This window comes from Anolis carolinensis, unplaced genomic scaffold, assembly GCF_035594765.1.
Source record: "Anolis carolinensis isolate JA03-04 unplaced genomic scaffold, rAnoCar3.1.pri scaffold_7, whole genome shotgun sequence".
In the NCBI taxonomy this organism is placed as follows: domain Eukaryota; kingdom Metazoa; phylum Chordata; class Lepidosauria; order Squamata; family Dactyloidae; genus Anolis; species Anolis carolinensis.
Genome location: NW_026943818.1, coordinates 13,900,729 through 13,925,355, shown reverse-complemented (window position 1 = coordinate 13,925,355; position 24,627 = coordinate 13,900,729). Strand labels below are relative to the sequence as shown.

The 24,627-nt window shown below is 37.6% G+C and overlaps 4 protein-coding genes across 7 annotated transcripts in view; 1 reads left to right on the top strand and 3 right to left on the bottom strand.

Annotated features, from left to right (window-relative positions):
- Positions 1–24,627, bottom strand: part of zer1 (zyg-11 related cell cycle regulator) — a 244,875-nt gene that overhangs the window by 52,807 nt on the left and 167,441 nt on the right. The gene's annotated exons all lie outside the window — the stretch shown is intronic.
- On the top strand, positions 1,145–13,115 carry endog (endonuclease G). Its single transcript, XM_062959961.1, has 4 exons — positions 1,145–1,879; positions 3,983–4,092; positions 6,497–7,809; positions 11,193–13,115. The coding sequence occupies exons 1-3, from the start codon at positions 1,412–1,414 to the stop codon at positions 6,780–6,782; spliced, it is 864 nt and encodes a 287-aa protein (XP_062816031.1). The 5' UTR covers positions 1,145–1,411; the 3' UTR covers positions 6,783–7,809; positions 11,193–13,115.
- spout1 (SPOUT domain containing methyltransferase 1) lies at positions 8,086–23,352 on the bottom strand. 2 transcript variants are annotated; one of them, XM_062959955.1, is made up of 12 exons: positions 23,203–23,352; positions 20,377–20,419; positions 20,162–20,281; positions 18,302–18,467; positions 16,075–16,164; positions 14,559–14,608; positions 13,309–13,439; positions 11,438–11,510; positions 11,189–11,287; positions 10,098–10,200; positions 8,638–8,785; positions 8,086–8,378 (listed from the first exon to the last, which is right to left on the bottom strand). In XM_062959955.1, exons 1-12 carry the CDS (start codon positions 23,236–23,238, stop codon positions 8,295–8,297), a joined length of 1,143 nt encoding a protein of 380 aa, XP_062816025.1. In that variant the 5' UTR covers positions 23,239–23,352; the 3' UTR covers positions 8,086–8,294. The 2 variants fall into 2 exon arrangements, with proteins under 2 accessions (XP_062816025.1, XP_062816026.1); XM_062959956.1 differs by lacking the exon at positions 23,203–23,352 and adding an exon at positions 22,897–23,065.
- Positions 24,310–24,627, bottom strand: part of kyat1 (kynurenine aminotransferase 1) — a 21,700-nt gene continuing 21,382 nt past the window's right edge. For both annotated transcript variants that reach the window (XM_062959926.1, XM_062959927.1), the window contains one exon: positions 24,310–24,488. In XM_062959926.1, coding sequence (XP_062815996.1) covers positions 24,420–24,488 — 69 coding nt within the window. In that variant the 3' untranslated portion in view covers positions 24,310–24,419. The remainder of the gene's footprint in view (positions 24,489–24,627) is intronic.

The window sequence follows — 24,627 nt, the reverse complement described above, 5'->3', positions numbered from 1 at the left end:
TCATAGGACCATAGGTATTACAGTAGAGTCTCACTTATCCAACATTCTGGATTATCCAACGCATTTTTGTAGTCAATGTTTTCAATATATCATGATATTTTGGTGCTAAATTCATAAATACAGTAATTACTACATAGCATTACTGCCTATTGAACTACTTTTTCTGCCAAATTTGTTGTCTAACATGATGTTTTGGTGCTTCATTTGTAAAATCATAACCTAATTTGATGTTTAATAGGCTTTTTCTTAATGCCTCCTTATTATCCAACATATTCGCTTATCCAACATTCTGCTGGCCCATTTATATTGGATAAGTGAGACTCTACTGTATATGTATACAAATATTTATTTATTTATTATTGCAATATACAATATTATTACCATATCATTCATTTACAATATAGGTAAATGAAAAAAAAAAACAATACAATATTTAAAAATAAAAACAATTTTAACCAAGGTTGTTGTGTGTCTTTCGGGCTGTGTGGCCATGTTCCAGAAGCATTCTCTCCTGACGTTTCGCCCACATCTATGGCAGGCCTCCTCAGAGGTTGTGAGGTATGGAGAAAACTAAGCAAAGAGGTAAATATATATCTGTGGAAAGTCTAGGGTGAGAGAGGTCAGTGTGAATGTGTGTAGTTAATCACTTTAATTAGCATTGAAAAGCTTATCTGCTGTCTTCTTCCTGCCTCTGGGGCATCCTTTGTTTAGAGTCGTTAACTGCCCTAGGTTGATTCATGTCTGGAAATCCTCTGTTTTCAGAGTATTGCTTTTTATTTACTGTTCTGATTCTTGAGTTTTTTAATACTGGTAGCCAGATTTTGTTCATTTTCATGGTTTCTTCCTTTCTGTTGAAGTTGTCCACATGCTTGTGGATTTCAATGGCTTCTCTGTGTAGTCTGACATGATAGTTGTTAGAATGGTCCAGCATCACTCTGAAAACAGAGGATTTCCAGACATGAATCAACCTAGGGCAGTTAACGACTCTAAACAAAGGATGCCCCAGAGGCAGGAAGAAGACAGCAGATAAGCTTTTCAATGCTAATTTAAGTGATTAACTACACAACATTCATACTGACCTCTCTCACCCTAGACTTTCCACAGATATATATTCTTTCCTTTCTTTATTTAGTTTCTCCATACCTCACAACCTCTGAGGATGCCTGCCATAGATGTGGGCGAAACGTCAGGAGAGAATGCTTCTGGAACATGGCCACACAGCCCGAAAGACACACAACAACCCTGTGATCCTGGCCATGAAAGCCTTCGACAACACAATTTTAACCAACATACTGAGGGCCTTAGTAAAGCGTCTGCTGTGCCTTTAATGGGCCTGGAGGCCGAGGCCGAGGCCTAGTCCCGCCTCTGTGTTTGTGGGAGAAGGGCGAGGAAGGTGAGCGAGCGGGCGGGCATGGCTCCGGGGAAGCGGTGGGCCTCTGCTGCGGCCGTGCTCTCCTCCTTCGCCTTGGGTTACCTTTGGGGCCGGAGGAAAGAAGGCTCCGAGGCGGGCCTGAGGCCTAGGCTGCCCTCCCTGGCGGCGGCCTCGCCAAGCGTGGAGGTCTTGTCCAAGTACGGCTCGCCGGGCCTGCTCCCGCTGCGCCTCCGCGACTCCTTCGCCCTGTGCTACGACCCGCGGAGCCGGAGCGCGCTCTGGGTCATGGAGAGGCTCCGTCGCCCGGAGGGAGAGGCCGGCTCCGGGGCGGACCGCGCGCGGTGCCGCTTCCACGCCGACGCCGAGGCCCACCCCTTCCACCGCGCCACCCTCGACGACTACCGCGGGAGCGGCTTCCAGAAGGGACACCTCGCCGCCGCCGCCAACCACCGGCACAGCCAGGCCGCCATGCAGGACACCTTCTGCCTCGCCAACGTCGCGCCTCAGGTGGGAAGAAGGCCGCGCGGAAATCAACGCTTTTCAGTCAAGAATTTACCTCAGAATTCAGGACAGTTAGGCTTCATTACAGGCCTGGGCCTACTTGGGCCTTGCCGTGAGGTGTTTTGGATTTGAACAGTTAGGCTTCATTACAGGCCTGGGCCTACTTGAGGTGTTTTGGACTTCAACTCCCACCATTCCTGACAGCCTACTACAGCTCCCAGAAGCCCCCAGCCTGCGAATGCAGGCTGGGGGCTTCTGGGAGCTGTAGTAGGCTGTCAGGAATGGTGGGAGTTGAAGTCCAAAACACCCCAAGTAGGCCCAGGCCTGTAATGAAGCCTAACTGTCCTGAATTCTGAGGTAAATTTTTAACCGAATTCATCAAGTCAATGTTCAGTAAGGGTTGTTGTGAGTTTCCCAAGCTGTCTGGCCATGCTCCAGAAGCATTCCCTCCTGACATTTCGCCCACATCTAAGTAAGTGAGCGAAAAGTAATGCCTCCACCATCGTAACAGTACTGGTATGATTTTACAAATTTTATGATTTTACAAATTAAGCACCAAAAACATCATGTTTTACCACAAATTTGACCGAAAAAGCAGCACAAGACACAACAAGGTTATGTAGTAATTGCTGTACAGTAGAGTCTCACTTATGTATTATATTGTATTACATTAAAATATTGTTAATATGACATCTATAATATTAGCATAGCACAATATTAGTTTTATATATTACCTATTACTATACCAGTATACTGCGTTATTACAGTAGAGTCTAATATATTAAATATAATTACCACCGTTAATATACTAATACAATATAATAATACAAAATATTGTAATATAGTAATACTATTATATTAAATATAATTACCACCGTTAATATAATAAGACAATATAATAATACATAATATTGTAATATAGTAATACTAATATATTAAATATAATTACCACCGTTAATATAATAAGACAATATAATAATACATAATATTTTAATATGGTAATACTAATATATTAAATATAATTACCACCATTAATATAATAATACAATATAATACATAATATTGTAATATAATAATACTATTATATTAAATATAATTAACACCGTTAATATAATACATAATATTGTAATATAGTAATACTATTATATTAAATATAATTACCACTCTTAATATAATAATACATAATATTGTAATATAATACTATTATATTAAATATAATTACTACACTTAATATAATATAATAATACAATATAATAATATTGTAATATAGTAATACTAATATATTAAATATAATTACCACCGTTAATATAATAATACAGTATAATAATACATAATATTGTAATACAATAATGCTATTATATTAAATAAAATTACCACCGTTAATATAATAATACATAATATTGTAATATAGTAATACTATTATATTAAATATAATTACCACCGTTAATATAATACATCATATTGTAATATAGTAATACTATTATATTAAATATAATTACCACCGTTAATATAATAAGACAATATAATAATACAATATAATAATACATAATATTGTAATATAATACTATTATATTAAATACAATTACCACCGTTAATATAATACATAATATTGTAATATAGTAATGCTATAATAGTAAATATAATTACCACCGTTAATATAATAAGACAATATAATAATACATAATATTTTAATATGGTAATACTAATATATTAAACTAGAATAGAGAGAAATCAGTGTGGAAACTTTGTGAAGCTTAAAATGCAAGAAGTACCATAGATTGTTGTACATGGAAATAAGGGTAGTAAATAGTTTTTGATTTATTAAATACAGTTATATATTACAATTATACATGTTTGTTATTTAAACTATACATATTGCAAAATTATGTTTTTTTTTTTCTCAAAGTGACACACCACCCAAGTCATGCTAGGTTTTCTGACGAATTTCGACACACCAAGTGCAAAAGGTTGCCCATCACTGGACTAAAACAATCCCTTATTGTGCTGAAAATGTTCTAAAGCCTGACCACACATAGGCTGGGCCTACTTTTTCACTTCTTACAATTTGGTTGCGACACTCCTCAATGTGGGAATATGTTTTGCCTCCAGGATCCTCACCTGAACCAGAATGCCTGGAACAACTTGGAGAAATATTGCCGGAGTTTGACCAAATATAACCAGAGTGTGTACGTCTGTACTGGCCCACTTTTCCTACCCAGGTGACTGTCATTTATTATTATTATTATTATTATTATTATTATTATTATTAGATACACAACAACATTTGTGCACAGCAAACAACCAGGTGACTTGTCATTTATGTATTATTATTATTATTATTATTATTGTGCTGAGCTAATAATATATACAGTATATTGCAAAGACATATTAATATTATAGTGTAATACAATATAATACATAATATTGTAATATAGTAATACTACTATAGGAAATACAATTACTATATCAGCAAACAACCAGATGACTTGTCATTTATGTATTATTGTTGTTGTTGTTGTTATTGTTGTGCTGAGCTAATAATATATACAGTATATTGTAAAAACATATTAATATTATAGTGTAATACAATATAATAATACATAATATTGTAATATAGTAATACTACTATAGGAAATACAATTACTATATCAGCAAACAACCAGGTGACTTGTCATTTATGTATTATTATTGTTGTTGTTGTTGTGCTGAGCTAATAATATATACAGTATATTGTAAAAACATATTAATATTATAGTGTAATACAATATAATAATACATAATATTGTAATATAGTAATACTACTATAGGAAATACAATTACTGTATCAGCAAACAACCAGGTGACTTGTCATTTATGTATTATTATTGTTGTTGTTGTTGTTGTGCTGAGCTAATAATATATACAGTATATTGTAAAGACATATTAATATTATAGTGTAATACAATATAATAATACATAATATTGTAATATAGTAATACTACTATAGGAAATACAATTACTGTATATACTCGAGTATAAGCCTAGCTTTTCAGCCCTTTTTAAAAGACTGAAAAAGCCCCCCTTGGCTTATACTTGGGTGAGGGTCCTGGTTGGCTTATATTTGGGTCAGCTTATATTTGAGAATATATGGTACATTTATTATTTTTCTCTATTATTATTGGTATTACAGTATAGTCTCACTTATCCAACACTCGCTTATCCAACGTTCTGGATTATCCAACACATTTTTGTAGTCAATGTTTTCAATATATCATGATATTTTGGTGCTAAATTCGTAAATACAGTAAACATAGCATTATTGCGTACAGAACTACTTTTTCTGTCAAATTTGTTATAAAACGTGATGTTTTGGTGCTTAATTTGTAAAATCATAACCTAATTTGATGTTTAATAGGCCTTTCCTTAATCCCTTCTTATTATCCAAGATAAAACATGTTGATGTTTTATTGTTGATTGATCTGTCTTTACTGTTTGCTTTTGTTTTTATATTGTTGTTCCGGGCTTGGCCCCATGTAAGCCGCCCCGAGTCCCTTCGGGGAGATGGGGTGGGGTATAAGAATTATTATTATTATTATTATTATTATTATTATTATTATTATTATTAGCTTATCCAAGCTTCTGCCAGCCCGTTTAGCTTGGATAAGTGAGACTCTACTGTACTACAATAATAATAGAATGATTATATATATATATATATACACACACACACACACACACACACACACAGTAGAGTTTCACTTATCCAAGCTTCTGGATAATCCAAGCCATTTTTGTAGTCAATGTTTTCAATATATCGTGATATTTTGGTGCTAAATTCATAAATACAGTAATTACAACATAACATTACTGCATATTGAACTACTTTTTCTGTCAATTTTGTTGTATAACATGATGTTTTGGTGCTTAATTTGTAAAATTATAACCCAATTTGATGTTTGATAGGCTTTTCCTTAATCTCTCCTTATTATCCAAGTTATTCGCTTATCCAAGCTTCTGCCGGCCCGTTTAGCTTGGATAAGTGAGACTCTACTGTATATATGTGTGTATATATATATGTATATATATATATACACACTAGCTGTGCCCGGCCACGGGTTGCTGTGGCGAAGTATGATGGTATGGGAAATAAAGTATTGAGGAACTGGTGGTAATTAAGGCCAAGGGTAAAGGTTTTCCCTTGACGGAGCTTAGCCTTCTAACTGGCAGCAATTGAATAAAAACAATTATTCCTCTCCCTCTAATTAGGATTTTATTTTTTTATTTTTGTTGTATGAACGTAGAGGCATGGATGAGGGGTTGTGCTGCCAAGTTTAGTGTTTCTGGGATGTGTAGTTTTGTTGTTTTGTCCTAGGCTGAAATTTCATTACCCTTTTATATATAGAGATATATATGTATGTAATGTGCATAATTCCCATGGAGTAAACAACAAAACCACTGGACCAAATCACACCAAATTTGGCCACAAAAGACATAGTCATCCAATCAATCTGCAGGCGGCAGCGTGTGAGCAAAAATGGCTAGGCGTGTCAGTGCTGACACGCATGTCATAGGTTGGCCATCACTGAATTAAGAAATGAGATTGATGACCCAGGAACAAACATCGTCGTGTTATTCTTCCCGCAGGATGGAGGCCGACGGGAAGATGTACGTGAAGTACCAGGTGATTGGGAGGAACCAGGTGGCGGTGCCCACGCACTTCTTCAAGGTGCTCCTCCTGGAGAAGGCCTCCGGGGAGGTGGAGCTGCGCTCCTACGTCATGCCCAACGCCCCGGTGGACGAGAAGCTCCCCTTGGAGCGCTTCCTGGTCCCCATCGAGAGCATCGAGCGCGCCTCCGGACTCCTCTTCGTCCCCAACATCCTGAAACGGACCAGCGCCTTGAGAACCATCACCGCCGGGAACCGGAGCTGAGGCCGGATTGCTTTTTACTCGGGAACTTAAGTATTTGTTTACAAAGTGGAGATAGGGCGGGATAGAAATAAAGTCTCATCTATTCATTCACTTCCTCCTGAGAAAAATGTATAACATCACAAAGGATTATCACATCACCCACTTCAGAGGAAATCTGGTACAAAACAGGAGTTTTGTTGAGTTCCAGGGTCAGAGAAACAGAAGAATGGCCTGCCTCAAGGAAGCCCGTTTGCTCCATCAGTGTTTAACATTTACACAAATGCCAGAAGGGGCAGAGAGTTTCATCTATGCCGACGATCATGCCATCACCACTCAAGCAGGAAGCTTTGAAATGGCACTTGATGAACCAACCTGGACACAGGATATTATTTGAGAACACAGAAATGCTGGACCACTCCAACAACTATCATGTCAGACGACACAGAGAAGCCATTGAAATCCACAAGCATGTGGACAACTTCAACAGAAAGGAGGAAACCATGAAAATGAACAAAATCTGGCTACCAGTATTGAAAAACTCAAAAATCAAAACAGTAGATGGGAAGCAGCAGAAGAGCCCCAAGGATGGCTAACGACTCTGAACAAAGGATGCCCCCAAGGCAAGAGACAAACCTTTCCAATGCAAATTAGGGTGATTAACTGAAACATTAATGCCAGCTTCCAACTGACAAAGGACTCTTGTCACACCCTGGACTCTCCACAGATATATATTTGTTCCTTTCCGTGTCTAGTTTTCAACAGACCTCACAACCTCTGAGGATGCCTGCCATAGATGTGGGCGAAACGTCAGGAGAGAATACTTCTAGAACATGGCCAGACAGCCTGAAAGACATACAACAACCCTGTGATCCCGGCCATGAAAGCCTTCGACAACACTTTGACATGGTCAAACAGAAGTTTTCCAAAGCTCTACGTATTCTTACTGCCTATTAAAGGAAAAACCAGCCATTTACACAAATCACTAGCCACTGTCAGAAGTGACAGAGTTTCATCTACGCTGACAATCGTGTCATCACCGCCCAAGCAGGTGAACATTTGAAAGGGTTGAACAGAAGCTGTAGGTGCTCTTACTGCCTATTACAAGGAAAACCAGCTGATTCCTAATCCATCGAAAACTCAGACATGTGCTTTACACCTTAAGAACAGACAAGCATCTCGAGTTCTCTTAAAGGAAACTGTTAAGCTGTACATTATATTGGTTTTAGTATTACTGGCTGCTTTGGTCTAAATACATTTAAAAACCCACAAAACTTTTGCACCCGTCGTGGCCCACACAAGCAGAGAGTACCAGGAGAACAGGAAAGGCAAGGCAATGGTTCCACTTTATTTGGGTATAAACAGGTATTAAAAAAATATTCAGAACAAGCCAGTCTATTTGGGTCCAATTCTCCAGTTTCTGGGTTTCAAAGAAAGCTCGGCATCTTGGAAAATTATCGAAAGGGAAAATCAAGGCTACGATCTGCTCCTGATCGCTGTCTTGCTGCTCTTTCCGAGGCTTTTCCTTCCCAAATCTCACGAATTGCCGCCTCCGTTCAGACCCTTTGCCGCTTCCGCAATCCTCGGCCTCAGCGCAGACAGTGAGATGAGCATGGCTTCCTAGAAGGGGATCCGAGAGAGAGAGACGGGTTTAGTCACCAGCCGCCAACAAGGTTCAAAGGCAGTTGTTGGAGCCATTTTGGCCGCCAATCGCAACAGACCTGGTAGTTTCCAAAAACTACGAAAAATAAAAACTCGGGAAGTATCCCAATGGCCTTTTGCAGTGCTGAATATAAAAATGGAAAGGAATAACTAGTATCAGGTACAAGAGAAAAGTTGGAATTGATTCCCAGTTAATAATGGTGAAAAGACCAAATACCTCGGTCCGGATGGTCCGGCTGCCTTGCCCGGGGCAGGTGTTGAGGTACAAGTCAAATAAGGTGCTGGGGTCACTGACTTCCAAATGTGGGTCCGCGTCGACGGCAGCTTCCAAGCCTTGCAGGCCTCCAAAAACGATCAAAGCATGCCTGGGTTGAAAGAGCAGGGAGGAAAGGGGCGGAATAATAATAATAATGATAATAATAATAATACCGTATATACTTGAGTTTAAGCAGACCCGAATATAACCCGAGGCACCTAATTTTACCACAAAAAAACTGGGAAAACATTGACTCCAGTACAAGCCAAGGGTGGTAAATTTCAGAAATAAAAATAGATACCAATAAAATTACATTAATTGAGGCATCAGTAGGTTAAATGTTTTTGAATATTTACATCAAGCTCAAATTTAAGATAAGACTGTCCAACTCTGATCAAATCATTATTCTCATCTTCTTCAATGTAAATGTGCTTATGTATCCTTTGAATAATAATAGAGTAAAATAATACATGTAATAATAATAATAATAAATACAGGAAAATAATACATGTAATAATAAATAGAGTAAAATACTAATTGCAATAATAATAAGATCAGAGTGAAATAATAAATTTATTAATAATAAAAAATAGAGTAAAATAAATGTAATAGTAGCAACAATAATAGAGAAAAATAATACATGTAATAATAATAATAAATACAGGAAAATAATACATGTGATAATAAATAGAGTAAAATAATAAATGCAATAATAATACAGTAGAGTCTCACTTATCCAACATAAACGGGGCCGGCAGAACGTTGGATAAGCAAATATCTTGGATAACAAGGAGGGATTAAGGAAAAGCCTTTTAAACATCAAATAAGGTTATGATTTTACAAATTAAGCACCAAAACATCACGTTATACAACAAATTTGACAGAAAAAGTAGTTCAATACGCAGTAATGCTATGTAGTAATTACTGTATTTACAAATTTAGCACGATGAATTTTATCACGATGTATTGCAAACATTGACTACAAAAATGCGTTGGATAATCCAGAACGTTGGATAAGCGAGTGTTGGATAAGTGAGACTCTACTGTATATAAATAATTAATATTTTATATTTTATTAGAAGTATTATATTGTATTGTTATAATATTATCAATATTATATGTATATACAATACATTATTAGCATAGCACAATATTAGCATTATACCACTGTATTGTAATATTATTAATATTACATGTCATATATAATTAATGTTTTATATGGTATTATTAGTATTATATTGTATTACATTATATTATTATCAATATTATGTGTATATTATAATATCCTTTGTTGGGAGGTGTTAGCTGGCCCTGATTGTTTCCTGTCTGGAATTCCCCCGTTTTCTGAGTGCTGTTCTTTATTTTGAAAATGTTGTTAGCATGTCCCAAAGGTGTGACACTGATGAAACGGCTGCCTTTACCTGAAAGCAGGTAGGGTTGCTTGGTCCACGGGGGTCCCTTGTTCCGAGGTCCCAACGGAGAGGTCATAGCCATCCGTGAAGGGGGATTCGGCAAATACGGCACCTGGGGAGACAAGGAGAGAGACCACCCAATTTTCACGGGCAAAACAGCATTATTATTATTATTATTATTACTATTATATAAAATAATAACATTATATATTATATGATAATAATAATGTAAAATATTACAATATATTATATGATATCAATGATACAAGTGGTCTTTCAGGGACAAAATAGCATAATAATAATAATAATAATAATAATAATAATAATAATGTAAAATATTATAATATATGATATCAATAATACAACTGGTCTTTCAGGGGCGAAATAGCATAATAATAATGTCAAATATAATAATTAACATAATATATTATCAGTGATACGAGAGGTCTTTCAGGGGCAAAATAGCATAATAATAATGTCAAATATAATAATTAACATAATATATTATCAGTGATACGAGAGGTCTTTCAGGGGCAAAATAGCATAATAATAATGTCAAATATAGTAATACCATACATTATAATATATGACATTATCAATGATACGAGAGGTCTTTCAGGGGCAAAATAGCATAATAATAATTATATAAAATATAATATTTTCCATAGCAATAACATAGGTAGGTAAAGGTTTGTAAATCATGATGTGAATTCTCCCCAAACCTCACTGATCAATTTCCATTAACTGTGTGTCATGGGAAAGGGTTGAGGGAGAGGCAGTGGGCGGAGCCATGCAAATTAAGGAACCCTGGGATGTCCATTCTGGAGGAAAAATAGAAGATCTAGGATGAAATTTTCCCTGCATGAACGCCTTTATTGGAGTGGGGGGCAGGATGGTGTTTGTGGGGGACACGGGCTAAGTGTTCATGGTGGTCACTATAACCTGCATGTCGGTGGAGGGAGGGCCAGGGGTGTCTCCTACTCAGTGGAAACTATAGGTGTATATGGAAGTCGGCAGCTGTCAGTGTAAGTGGACACCTCCTCCACATACACATTTTTCAGATTTATTATGTGTATAAATAAATGAAGATTTCTACTTACTCAGGCAGGAAGCCAAGCGGACGGTGTATCCCCAGTAAAGGCCGGAGACAGTGCGGGGATGATGGGAAGACACCACCGTCCCCTTCTGCGTTTTGCTCTCTGGAAGAGACGTGGAGCATGGAAGGATAAGGAAGCAGGCATGGGCAAACTTCAGTCCTCCAGGTGTTTTGGACTTCAACTCCCAGCATTCCTCACAGCCCATGCCTGCTCCAAAGCCACCCCAGAGTCACACTCCAATGTTGTTATTACCTGGGTTCTGCTGCTCGTTGAGCTTCACGGTGACGCGGAGTCCGGCCTCGAGCTGCTTATCGATCTGCACCTCCTGCAAGACGAAGGGAGAGAGGAAAACAGAGGTACGTCCCATAACAACAACAGTCTGGGAGTTGTAGCTGCAAGGGAAATGTGATATTGAAAAGTTGGCAGTGTATTCTTTTTTAAAATATCTTTATTAGATTTTGTATATATGTTTAAACCTATAATGGGGGTATGGAGTTTGGATTGGGGTTGGGGTAAATGCAAAAGAGGGAAAGAGAAGGGGGAAAATAAAAAAAAAAATAAAAGAAGAAAAAGAAGAAAGAAACATTAAAAAAAAAGGTTTGACTTCCGGTCATCTTCCTTGGGGAAACGGCCTTTCCATTTGTTTATTTATCTTCTAGTTCAGGGGTCCCCAAACTAAGGCCCGGGGGCCGGATGCGGCCCTCCAAGTCATTTACCTGGCCCCCGCCCTCAGTTTTATAATATAATATTTTTATATCAGTTTTAATAATATAATATTGTATACGCATATAATATTGATGGTTATATTATAATGTAATACAATATAATGCTAATAATAATGCTGTCGTCTCACTCGTTCAGTCGTTTTCGACTCTTCGTGACCTCATGGACCAGTCCATATAATAATATTAATTATATATTATATATTACATGGAATATTACTAATAATATTACAATATAGTGGTTAGTTCAATATAGTAATATATAATGCTAATATTGTTCTAGGCTAACAATATAATACAGTAGAGTCTCACTTATCAAACACTCGCTTATCGTTGGATAAGCAAATATGTTGGATAATAAGGAGAGATTAAGGAAAAGCCTATTAAACATCAAATTAGGTTATGATTTTACAAATTAAGCACCAAAACATCATGTTTTACAACAAATTTGACAGAAAAAGTAGTTCAATACGCAGTAATGCTATGTAGTAATTACTGTATTGACGAATTTAGCACCAAAATATCACAATATATTGAAAACATTGACTACAAAAACGCGTTGGATAATCCAGAACGTTGGATAAGTGAGATTCTACTGTATTAATTTTTGCTCCCAAAGATGCTCTAGGTCTTATTTTCAGGGGATGTCTTACTTTTCCATGAAGAAGAATTCACATTTATTGTTGAACAAAAAAAATGAACATTTATTATATCTTGTACAGTAGTTGTCATCACAAACCAGCATAACCAGACAAACTGAATCCTATCAAGAATTTCTTATTACTACCATTATTTCCATGTACAACAATCAATAGTATGTACATTTACCAAACCTGCATGCTCTGGTGTTCTGTTTGACAGGCATGCTTCCAAACAAAAACTTTGCTAGGTCTTATATTTAGCAATTCAGCAAAACCTCTACTAGGTCTTATTTTCTGGGGATGTCTTATTTTAGGGGAAACAGGGTAGCTGCCAGGGAAATGTGATATTGAAAAGTTGACAATGTATTCTTAATTACAAAAAGGATATACAGGCACTGTAAGAGTTCAACTGGTGCAGGGACTCAGCCAAACCAGCAGATTGTTAAGGTGAAAAGCACACGTCTGCATTTTAGATGGATTTATTTATTTCGTGTCAAAAGCATTGCATAATAAATGTTTAAAAGTGATAAAATAAAGGGTAAAAATAAAAAATAAAATTTTATTTTAGATGGGGTAGAGATCAGCTTGTTTTGCCTGTAACAGGCAGTAAGAGCACCTCGAGCTTCAGAGAGCTTCTGTTCAACCCTTTCAAAGCTCCCTGCTTTGAAACTGGACTACAGTTTCTTTATGGGGAGGGTGTTTGTTTGTTTTTTGGAAGCCCACTTGTACAACAAAACGTCTGCTTTGACACAAGGCTCACCTTCCGCATCCCACAGTTCACAAAAGACCCCCGGCCGGGCTTGACCGGTCGGGCCAAGACCACCCCTTCACGATACTGCGACACCTCGTCGATCCGCACGTGATGGGGGCTGTCCAAGGGGTTCAGGAGCCCTGGAAGAAAGAATAACAACGCCTTTTTGATTCACTTATATCCAATGTTGCTTCCAGTAACACGACCACCACCAGCTTATTGGGAGAAAAGCAGGATATAAATAAAAATTATTTATTATTACTATTATTGACACAAAGACAAATGAGATGTATATGCTGGATTTCGTATCACAGAATCACAAGTTGAACACTTCCCAATTGTTTAGGACTGTGTGATGTATTATTATTATTATTATTATTATTATTATTATTATTATATTGCTATTATTATTATTATTATTATTATTATTATTGACCAAAGACATAGTATGATAAAGCACACGAGATACTTATGCTGGATTTTGTATCACAGAATCACAAGTTGAACACTTTCCAATTGTTTAGGACTTTGTGATGTATTATATTATTATTATTATTATTATTATTATTATTGACACAAAGACATAGTATGACACAGCAAACAAGATCTATATACTGGATTTTGTTTCACAGAATCACAAGTCAAACACTTCCCAAATGTTTAGGACTGTGTGATGTATTATTATTATTATATTGCTATTATTATTATTATTATTATTATTATTATTATTATTATTATTATTATTGACACAAAGACATAGTATGACACAGCAAACGAGATCTATATGCTGGATTTCGTATCACAGAATCACAAGTCAAACACTTCCCAAATGTTTAGGACTGTGTGATGTATTATTATTATTATATTGCTATTATTATTATTATTGACACAAAGACATAGTATGACACAGCAAATGAGATCTATATGCTGGATTTCGTATCACAAAATCACAAGTCGAACACTTCCCAAGTGTTTAGGACTGTGTGACATATTTTTGAAATTATTATTATTATTATTACTATACATGCAGCAACTGCAAAGCCCAAATTACAAAGCGGGTGCTGTTTGCCTTTGCGCATGACATTTGGCACCAAATCATTTTTTTTGGTTTCCGGGATTTGAAAACGAAGGTGGGCATTAGATTCACTGGCGCATGAGACTCAAAGAAATGGGACATCTTTTTCAGAACGTCAGCAAAAGTCAGCCTTACACATTTGCGGAGTTTCGGGACAGTAAAAATCATAGGTGCTTGGACTCACCTGCAAACTGCAAATCCTGGTGTTTGGGGAAGAAGGACTTGCGCAGGTATCTGTCAAAGAGAGGAGAGAGAGCGGTCAGGGCCCCATATGGTTCTGGCATTTCAACCCAATTTCTACGAGCTCGGTTCCAAGATATTTTGTATATATTGTTTTATATAATTTTTTATAGTCGTGTTAGTGATATTGATTGTTTTATCGGGCTAGGCCCCATGTAAGCCGCCCCGAGTCCCTTCGGGGAGATGGGGCGGGGTATAAAAATTAAGTTATTATTGACGCAACGACGTTGTATGACACAGCAAACAAGATAGACATGCTGGATTTCGTTTCGCAAAACCACAAGTCCAACACTTCCCAACTGTCTAGGACTGTGTGATGTATTATTATTATTATTGACACAACGACGTTGTATGACACAGCAAACAAGATAGACATGCTGGATTTCGTTTCACAAAATCACAAGTCGAACACTTCCCAAGTGTCTAGGACTGTGTGATGTATTTTCGGATGATGCGTGCAGATCCCAGCAGGGTGGCCTTTTGCAGTTGGCAGATCGTAATTTTGTCAATGTCTATTGTTTCCAAATGCCGGCTGAGATCTTTTGGCACGGCACTTTTATCATTATTATTATTATTATTATTATTATTATTTTATTATGACACAGCAAACAAGATAGACATGCTGGATTTCGTTTCGCAAAACCACAAGTTGAACACTTCCCAAGTGTCTAGGACTGTGTGATGTATTTTCGGATGATGCGTGCAGATCCCAGCAGGGTGGCCTTTTGCAGTTGGCAGATCGTAATTTTGTCAATGTCTATTGTTTCCAAATGCCGGCTGAGATCTTTTGGCACGGCACTTTTATCATTATTATTATTATTATTATTTTATTATGACACAGCAAACAAGATAGACATGCTGGATTTCGTTTCGCAAAACCACAAGTTGAACACTTCCCAAGTGTCTAGGACTGTGTGATGTATTTTCGGATGATGCGTGCAGATCCCAGCAGGGTGGCCTTTTGCAGTTGGCAGATCGTAATTTTGTCAATGTCTATTGTTTCCAAATGCCGGCTGAGATCTTTTGGCACGGCACTTTTATCATTATTATTATTATTATTATTATTATTATTTTATTATGACACAGCAAACAAGATAGACATGCTGGATTTCGTTTCGCAAAACCACAAGTTGAACACTTCCCAAGTGTCTAGGACTGTGTGATGTATTTTCGGATGATGCGTGCAGATCCCAGCAGGGTGGCCTTTTGCAGTTGGCAGATCGTAATTTTGTCAATGTCTATTGTTTCCAAATGCCAGCTGAGATCTTTTGGCACGGCACCCAATGTGCCCATCACCACCGGGACCACCTGCACTGGTTTCTGCCAGAGTCTTTGAAGTTCAATCTTGAGGTCCTGATAGCGGCTGAGTTATTATATTATTATTGTTATTATTGTTATTATTGTTGTTGTTGTTATTATTATTATTATTATTATTATTATATTGATCCTTTGTAACTTACTGGGGACACTCCAAGTACTGCAGGATGCGAGCCAACTGGACGCAGGCCTGGCCTCTGGCCTTCAGGCCTCCGAACTCGCCTTCCACAGTCCTGGGGAAAAAAGAAAGGCAGCGTCACAATGCGGCTCCGTCCACAAGGAGGACCAAATCCCAGAAAGATCGTCGTGTTTAGGAATCAAGGGCTTAGAAATGACAGTGTGCCTCTACATGGTGGAATTAACACAGTTTGATACCACTTAAAATTAAGCATCTCATCAAGCTACAACACCCATCATTCCATCGCATGGCGCCATGACAGTGGTAGCAAATTGCATGCTTTCCATAGTATAGATCAGGGGTCCTCAAACTTTTAAAGTAGAGGGCAGGACCACAATCCTTCAGACTGTGGAGGGGCAGAATTATCATTTGGGGAAAAAATACAAACAAATTTCTATGCACATTGCACATGTCTTATTTGTAGTGCAACAACAACAACAACAAAACAACAATGAAAGAACACAATATTTAAAAACAATTTTAACCAACATAAACTTATCAGGATTTCAATGGGAAGTGTGGGCTTGCTTCTGGCCAATGAGATAGTCAAGTTAATTAGGATTATTGTTGTGTTCCTTCAAGTCATTTCCGAATTAGGACGAGCCTAAGTCTAAAATGTATTTATTTATTATTTACTAGCTGTGCCCGGCCACGAGTTGCTGTGGCTAGGACTTTATTTTTCTTTTCTTTTTGTTGAATGAACGTAGAGGCATAGATGAGAGGTTGTGCTGTCAATTTTTGAGGTTGTGGGGCATTTAGTTGTTTTGTCCGGTGCCATGATTTCATTACCCTTTTATATATATAGATGTTGTTTACTACATTCCTCTCCCTGTAATTAGGACTTTATTTTTCTCTTCTTTTTGTTGTATCAACCTAGAGGCGTGGATGATGGGTTTTGTTGTCAAATTTCGAGGTTGGGGGGCCTGTAGTTTTGTTGTTTTGTCCGCTGCCCTGATGCCATCACTCTTTTATATATATAGATTGTTTTTATTTGGGCTTGGCCCCATGTAAGCCGCCCTGAGTCCCCTTTGGGGAGATAGAGGCGGGGTATAAAAATAAAGTTGTTGTTGTTGTTGTTGTTGTTGTTGTTATTATTATTATAGCATAGCACACTATCTATATATATAAAACAGTGATGGCATCACGGCGACCCACAAAACAACAAAACTACAGGCCCCCCAACCTCGAAATTTGACAACACAACCCATCCTCCATGGCTCTAGGTTGATAAAACAAAAAGAAAAGAAAAATAAAGTCCTAATTACAGGGAGAGGAATAATAGTTTTTATCCAATTGCTGCCAGTTTGAAGGCTAAGCTCCGCCCACTTGGTCTCCTAGCAACCTACTCAGCCCAGGGGACAGGCACAGTTAGGTCTCACTTAGGCCTCTTCCACAGATTATCAGATTTTAACTGGATTATATGTCAGTGTAGACTCAAGGCCCTTCCACACAGCTATATAACCCATTTAGAATCTTATATTATCTGCTTTGAACTGGATTATCCATATAATCCACTTCAGTGTGCATACTAAACATAAAGACAACCATACAACAGACATTCAATACCACCACTACCTCAACAATTTCTCACCAACACCACCAGACAACAACACAGCAACGCATGGCCGGGCACCGCTGGTCTATATATATAAAAGAGCGATGGCATCACGGCGACCCACAAAACAACAAAACTACAGGCCTCCCAACCTCGAAATTTGACAACACAACCCATCATCCACGCCTCTAGGTTGATACAACAAAAAGAAAAGAAAAATAAAGTCCTAATGAGAGAGAGAGAGGAATAATTGCTTTTATCCAATTGCTGCCAGTTAGAAGGCTAAGCTCCTCCAACTTGGTCTCCTAGCAACCCAATAAAAAATAATAAAAAACACTAAAAAATTAGTACAATAAAACCCTATAACAGAAAATAACTAAAAACAATACAAGAAAATAATAAAATATAATAAAAAGATAACTTACAATAAAATTTATAAAAAAATACAAATAAAAATTACACAACAATTTTTAACCAATACCGCCATCACTTTGCCACAGCAACGCGTGGCCGGGCACAGCTAGTTAGCACTATATATTACTATATTGAATGATACCACCATACTGTAATATTATTAGTAATATTATATGTAATATAGAATATACCATTAATATTATATTGTATTATTCCTTCTTACTTGGCGTCCTCCCCGCGTTCATCGAAGACCACGACCTCGTCCACGGAGAAGACGGCGCAGGAGCGGGCGATCTGCCCCGCCAGGTATGTCCGCAGCTCCGGCGACTGCGCGTTGTCCAGGATCGAACCCGGGACGGCCACGCTCAGCGTGTAGTGTCGCCCTAAGGCTTGGGATGGGAAGCGATGGAAACTTATCACCCTCATCATCCTCATCATCCAACCTTATCCAGGCTTCCCTCCCCATCCCATGAAGGCACAGGATCCTCCAGACCAGGGGTCCCCAAACTTTTTAAGTGGAGGGCCGGTTCATGGTCCCTCAGATTGTTGAGGGGCCAAATTATCATTTGAAAAAAAAAAAAAGAACAAATTTTACACTGTGCATGTCTTATTTGTAGTGCGAACACCCCCCCAATGATTATTTATTTGTTTGCTTATTACATTTATACCCCACCCTCTCTCACCCTGAAGGGGACTCAGAGCGGCTTACAAGTTGTATGTACATACATTATATTATATTATTAGCATAGCACAATATTAGCATTATATATTACTATAGTGTACTATTATTATTATTATTATTAGCGACATTTATGTCCCGCCTTCTCTCACCCCAAAGGGGACTCAGGGCTGCTTACAAGTTATATGTACATACGATATATTATATTATTAGCATAGCACAATATTAGCATTATATATTACTATAGTGTACTATTATTATTATTATTATTATTATTAGCGACATTTATGTCCCGCCCTCTCTCACCCCAAAGGGGACTCAGGGCGGCTTACAAGTTATATGTACATACGATATATTATATTATTAGCATAGCACAATATTAGCATTATGTATTACTATAGTGTACTACTATTATTATTATTATTATTATTATTATTATTTGCGACATTTATACCCCACCCTCTCTCACCCTGAAGGGGACTCAGAGCGGCTTACAAGTTGTATGTACATACATTATATTATATTATTAGCATAGCACAATATTAGCATTATATATTACTATACCAAACCACTATACTGTAATATTATTGGTAATATTACATTTAATATGTAATATATAATTAATATTATTATATTATACAATATTATTATATTGTCTTATTATTATTATCAGCCGCCCTGAGTCCCCTATTGGGTGAGAAGGGCGGGGGTAGAAATACTGTAATAAATAAATATTATATTGTATTACATTATAATATTACAGTAGAGTCTCACTTATCCAAGATAAACGGGCCAGCAGAACCTTGGAGAAGCGAAAATCTTGGATAATAAGGAGGGATTAAGAAAAAGGCCTATTAAACATAAAATTACATTATGATTTTACAAATTAAGCACTAAAACATCATGTTTTACAAGAAATTGACAGGAAAAGCAGTATAATACACAGTAATCTTATGTAGTAATTACTGTATTTACAAATTTAGCACCAAAACATTGCAACATTTACTACAAAAACAATGACTACTTAAAGGCAGACTGCCTTGGATAATACAGAACCCTGGATAAGTGAGCTAGGATAAGGAGACTCTACTGTATTATCAATATTATATGTATACACAATATATTATATTATTACCATAGCACAATATTAGTAAATGAAAGAACAATACAATATTTAAAAATAAAAACAATTTTAACCAACATACAGTAAACCTATCAGGATTTCAATGGGAAGTGTGGGCCTGCTTCTTGCCAATGAGATAGTCAAGTTAAATAGAATTGTTGTTGTTGTTGTGTGCCTTCAAGTCATTTCAGACTTTGGGCAAGTCTGAATCTAAAACTGAGAGTGGGGGCCAGGTAAATGACCCCCGGGCCTTAGTTTGGGGACCCCTGCTCCAGACTCACCTTCTTCCTCCTCCTTTGGTTGCTCCTCCTCTTTCTTCTTCTCCTTTAATTCCCGCATTCTCTTCTTTTCCAGCTTTTTCAGCAGCCGCATCTCCCTCCATTTTTTCCTCTCTTCTTTTTCTGCCACGGAAAGAGAACCATTCAAATCTCAATTTTTTTAAAAAAAAGCTTGTGGGATTTCCACAACTTCGGAAATGCTCAACAAGCCATCTTACTTTCTTTGGCCGATTTGGGCCGATCCATCTTCGGGTCTTCCTCCTAAAAACACAAGAAATACATAAGGTCTTAGTTGTGGAAGAAATTTATTATTCTTGTCAATCGAGACTCTACTGTATTGTATTACATTATAATACAGTACTAGCTGTGCCCGGCCATGCATTGCTGTGACGAAGTATGGTGGTATGGGAAATCAGATAATCTGTATTTTATAGGCAGTGTGGAAGAGGCCTAAGTGAGGCCTAACTCTGCCTGTCCCCTGGGCTGAGTGGGTTGCTAGGAGACCACGTGGGCGGAGCTTAGCCTTCTAACTGGCAGCAATTGGATAAAAGCAATTATTCCTCTCCCTCTAATTAGGACTTTATTTTTCTTTTCTTTTTGTTGTATGAACGTAGATGCATGGATGAGGGGTTGTGCTGCCAAGTTTAGTGTTTCTGGGATGTGTAGTTTTGTTGTTTTGTCCTAGGCCGAAATTTCATTACCCTTTTCTATATTTAGATTACCGATATTATATGTATATACAATATACAGTATTATATTATTAGTATAGCATAATACAGTAGTCTCTCACTTATCCAAGCTAAACGGGCCGGCAGAAGCTTGGATAAGCGAATATCTTGGATAATAAGAAGGGATTAAGGAAAAGCCTATTAAACACCAAATTAGGTTATGATTTTACAAATTAAGCACCAAAATATCATGTTATATAACAAATTTGACAGAAAAAGCAGTTCAATACACAGTAATGTTATGTTGTAATTACTGTATTTACGAATTTAGCACCAAAATATCACGATATATTGAAAACATTGACTACAAAAATGGCTTGGATAATCCAGAAACTTGGATAAGCGAGGCTTGGATAAGTGAGACTCCACTGTATTAGTATAATAATATTAGTATAGCATAATATTGTTATATAACTGGCCCCAGCGTGGCATCAAGCTGCCAGGCCATTCAATGCTAATCAAGGCGGCCAATGGCAACATTCCTACTTGCCTCCAACAGACACGAGTTCTTTCTCCCACCCTGGATATATATGCAATATTATGAATAATATTGCAATTTTGTCATTTAATATAATATATTGTATGTATATATACTTGTAAACCGCCCTGAGTCCCCTTCAGGGTGAGAAGGGCGGGATATAAATGTCGCTAATAAATAAATAATAAATATATATATAATTATAATAGTTTATTATATTGTATTACATTATAATACAATGTATATATATACAATATACAGTATTATATTATTAGTATAGCATGATATTAGTATAATACTATTAGTATAGCATAATATTACTATAATACTATTAGTATAGCATACTATTAGTATAATACTATTTGTATAGCATAATATTAGTATAATACTATTTGTATAGCATAATATTGTGATATAACTGGCCCCAGAGTGGCATCAAGCTGCCAGGCCATTCAATGCTAATCAAGGTGGCCAATGGCAGCCTTCATACTTGCCTCCAACAGACACGAGTTCTTTCTCCCACCCTGGATATATAAACCCCGCTTGCCTAGTTTCCAACAGGCCTCACAGCCTCTGAGGATGCCTGCCACAGATGTGGGTGAAACGTCAGGAGAGAATGCTTCTGGAACATGGTCAAACAGCCCTCCCAACCTCTGAGGATGCTTGCCACAGATGTGGGCGAAAAGTCAGGAGAGAATGCTTCTGGAACATGGTCAAAACAGCCCTCCCAACCTCTGAGGATGCCTGCCACAGATGTGGGCGAAACGTCAGGAGAGAATGCTTCCGGAACATGGTCAAAACAGCCCTCCCAACCTCTGAGGATGCCTGCCACAGAGGTGGGCGAAACGTCAGGAGAGAATGCTTCTGGAACATGGTCAAAACAGCCCTCCCAACCTCTGAGGATGCCTGCCACAGATGTGGGCGAAACGTCAGGAGAGAATGCTTCCGGAACATGGTCAAAACAGCCCTCCCAACCTCTGAGGATGCCTGGCACAGATGTAGGCGAAACGTCAGGAGAGAATGCTTCTGGAACATGGTCAAAACAGCCCTCCCAACCTCTGAGGATGCCTGCCACAGATGTGGGCGAAACGTCAGGAGAGAATGCTTCCGGAACATGGTCAAAACAGCCCTCCCAACCTCTGAGGATGCTTGCCACAGATGTGGGCAAAACATCAGGAAAGAATGCTTCTGGAACATAGTCAAAACAGCCCTCCCAACCTCTGGGGATGCCTGCCACAGATGTGGGCGAAAAGTCAGGAGAGAATGCTTCTGGAACATGGTCAAAACAGCCCTCCCAACCTCTGGGGATGCTTGTCCCAGATGTGGGCGAAACGTCAGGAGAAAATGCTTCCGGAACATGGTCAAAACAGCCCTCCCAACCTCTGGGGATGCCTGCCACAGATGTGGGCGAAAAGTCAGGAGAGAATGCTTCTGGAACATGGTCAAAACAGCCCTCCCAACCTCTGGGGAATTCCTGCCACAGATGTGGGCGAAACGTCAGGAGAGAATGCTTCTGGAACATGAAAACTCACAACAGCCCAGTGATTCCGGCCATGAAAGCCTTCCTCAACACAGGCGGAGGCCCAGTGTGGGTTTTGGACTTCATTTCCCAGGAGCCTCAGCTGCGGTGGCCAATAGGGAGGCCTTCTGGGAGCCGTAGTCCGACTAAACCGGAAAGCCTGCGTTTGAGGGGAGAGTCTCCCTCAGAAGCCCGGAGGAAGCCTCTCTGGCGCGGCCTTCTCCCCCGCCTGGCCCTTCTCCGCTTCGGGCCCCGTCTCTCCCCGTTCCCGCGCCCCAGGCCCCCGTTTCCCGCCCGGGCCCGCCTTCGGCCTTCCTACCTCGCTCCGGCGCTTGGCTCCGGGCCTGGCCGCCATCTTGGCTCTTCAACCCATTTCCGGCCCAGGCGCGTGATGCCATTGGGCGGCGCACGGGGAGCCGCAGAGCTAGGAAAGGCAAGAGGCGCCTCCAGGGCGGCAATGAAGGGAACACTTGTATTATTGGTAATATCATATTATATATTATTATTATTATTATTATTATTATTATTATTATTATGCTATTTTGCCCCTGAAAAACACTTGTATTATTGGTAATATCATATTATATATTATTATTATTATTATGCTATTTTGCCCCTGAAAAACACTTGTATTTTGGTAATATCACATTATATATTATTATTATTATTATTATTATGCTATTTTGCCCCTGAAAAACACTTGTATTATTGGTAATATATTATATATTATTATGCTATTTTGCCCCTGAAAGAGCACCTGTATTATTGATAATGTTATCATCTATTATTATTATTATTATTATTATTATTATTATTATTATTATGCTATTTTGCCCCTGAAACAGCACTTGTTTTATTGATAATGTTATCATCATTATCATTATTATTATTATTATTATGCTATTTTGCCCCTGAATAACATTTGTATTATTGGTAATATCACATTATATATTATTATTATGCTATTTTGCCTGTGATAGAGCACTTGTATTATTGATAATGTTATCATCTATTATTATTATTATTATTATTATTATTATTATTATTATTATTATGCTATTTTGCCCCTGAAACAGCACTTGTTTTATTGATAATGTTATCATCATTATCATTATTATTATTATTATTATGCTATTTTGCCCCTGAATAACATTTGTATTATTGGTAATATCACATTATATATTATTATTATGCTATTTTGCCCCTGAAAAACACTTGTATTATTGATAATGTTATCATCTATTACTATTATTATTATTATTATTATTATTATTATTATTATGCTATTTTGCCCCTGAAAGAGCACTCATACCATTGATAATATCATATATTATAATATATAATATTATTATATTTCATATAACTATTATTATGAACCCATCCAAGAAATATATATATATATATAGAGAGAGAGAGTTCACAAGAGTTCAAAGGCAAGCCCTTTATTTGTGTAGCAATCCCAGCCTCGAGTATTTATTTGTTCTCTTTCCCGTATCTTTATTCCATAGATACCAATTCTGCTCCAAATGTCTCTTTTTATAAACTGGGTTTCTGTTGGCTCCATTCCTGCAAGATGGCACTGGCGGCTTTGAGGGTCGAATCCTCCTAGACGGGAACATTATTATTATTATTTATATATATATATATATATATACATTAAATATTAATAATAATAATAATAATAAAACTTTATTTATACCCCGCCACCATCTCCCCTATGGGGACTCGGGGCGGCTTAAATAAA

Coding starts and splice junctions, on each gene's coding strand:
- endog (XM_062959961.1), top strand. CDS start 1,412: ATGGCTCCGGGGAAGCGGTGGGCCTCTGCTGCGGCCGTGCTCTCCTCC. Junction 1,880..3,982: donor TCGCCAACGTCGCGCCTCAG/GTGGGAAGAAGG, acceptor TTTTGCCTCCAG/GATCCTCACCTGAACCAGAA. Junction 4,093..6,496: donor GGCCCACTTTTCCTACCCAG/GTGACTGTCATT, acceptor TTCTTCCCGCAG/GATGGAGGCCGACGGGAAGA.
- spout1 (XM_062959955.1), bottom strand. CDS start 23,238: ATGGCGGCCAGGCCCGGAGCCAAGCGCCGGAGCGAG. Junction 11,511..13,308: donor TGAACTGTGGGATGCGGAAG/GTGAGCCTTGTG, acceptor TTCGTCTTGCAG/GAGGTGCAGATCGATAAGCA. Junction 8,379..8,637: donor GCCGGACCATCCGGACCGAG/GTATTTGGTCTT, acceptor ATCCCCTTCTAG/GAAGCCATGCTCATCTCACT.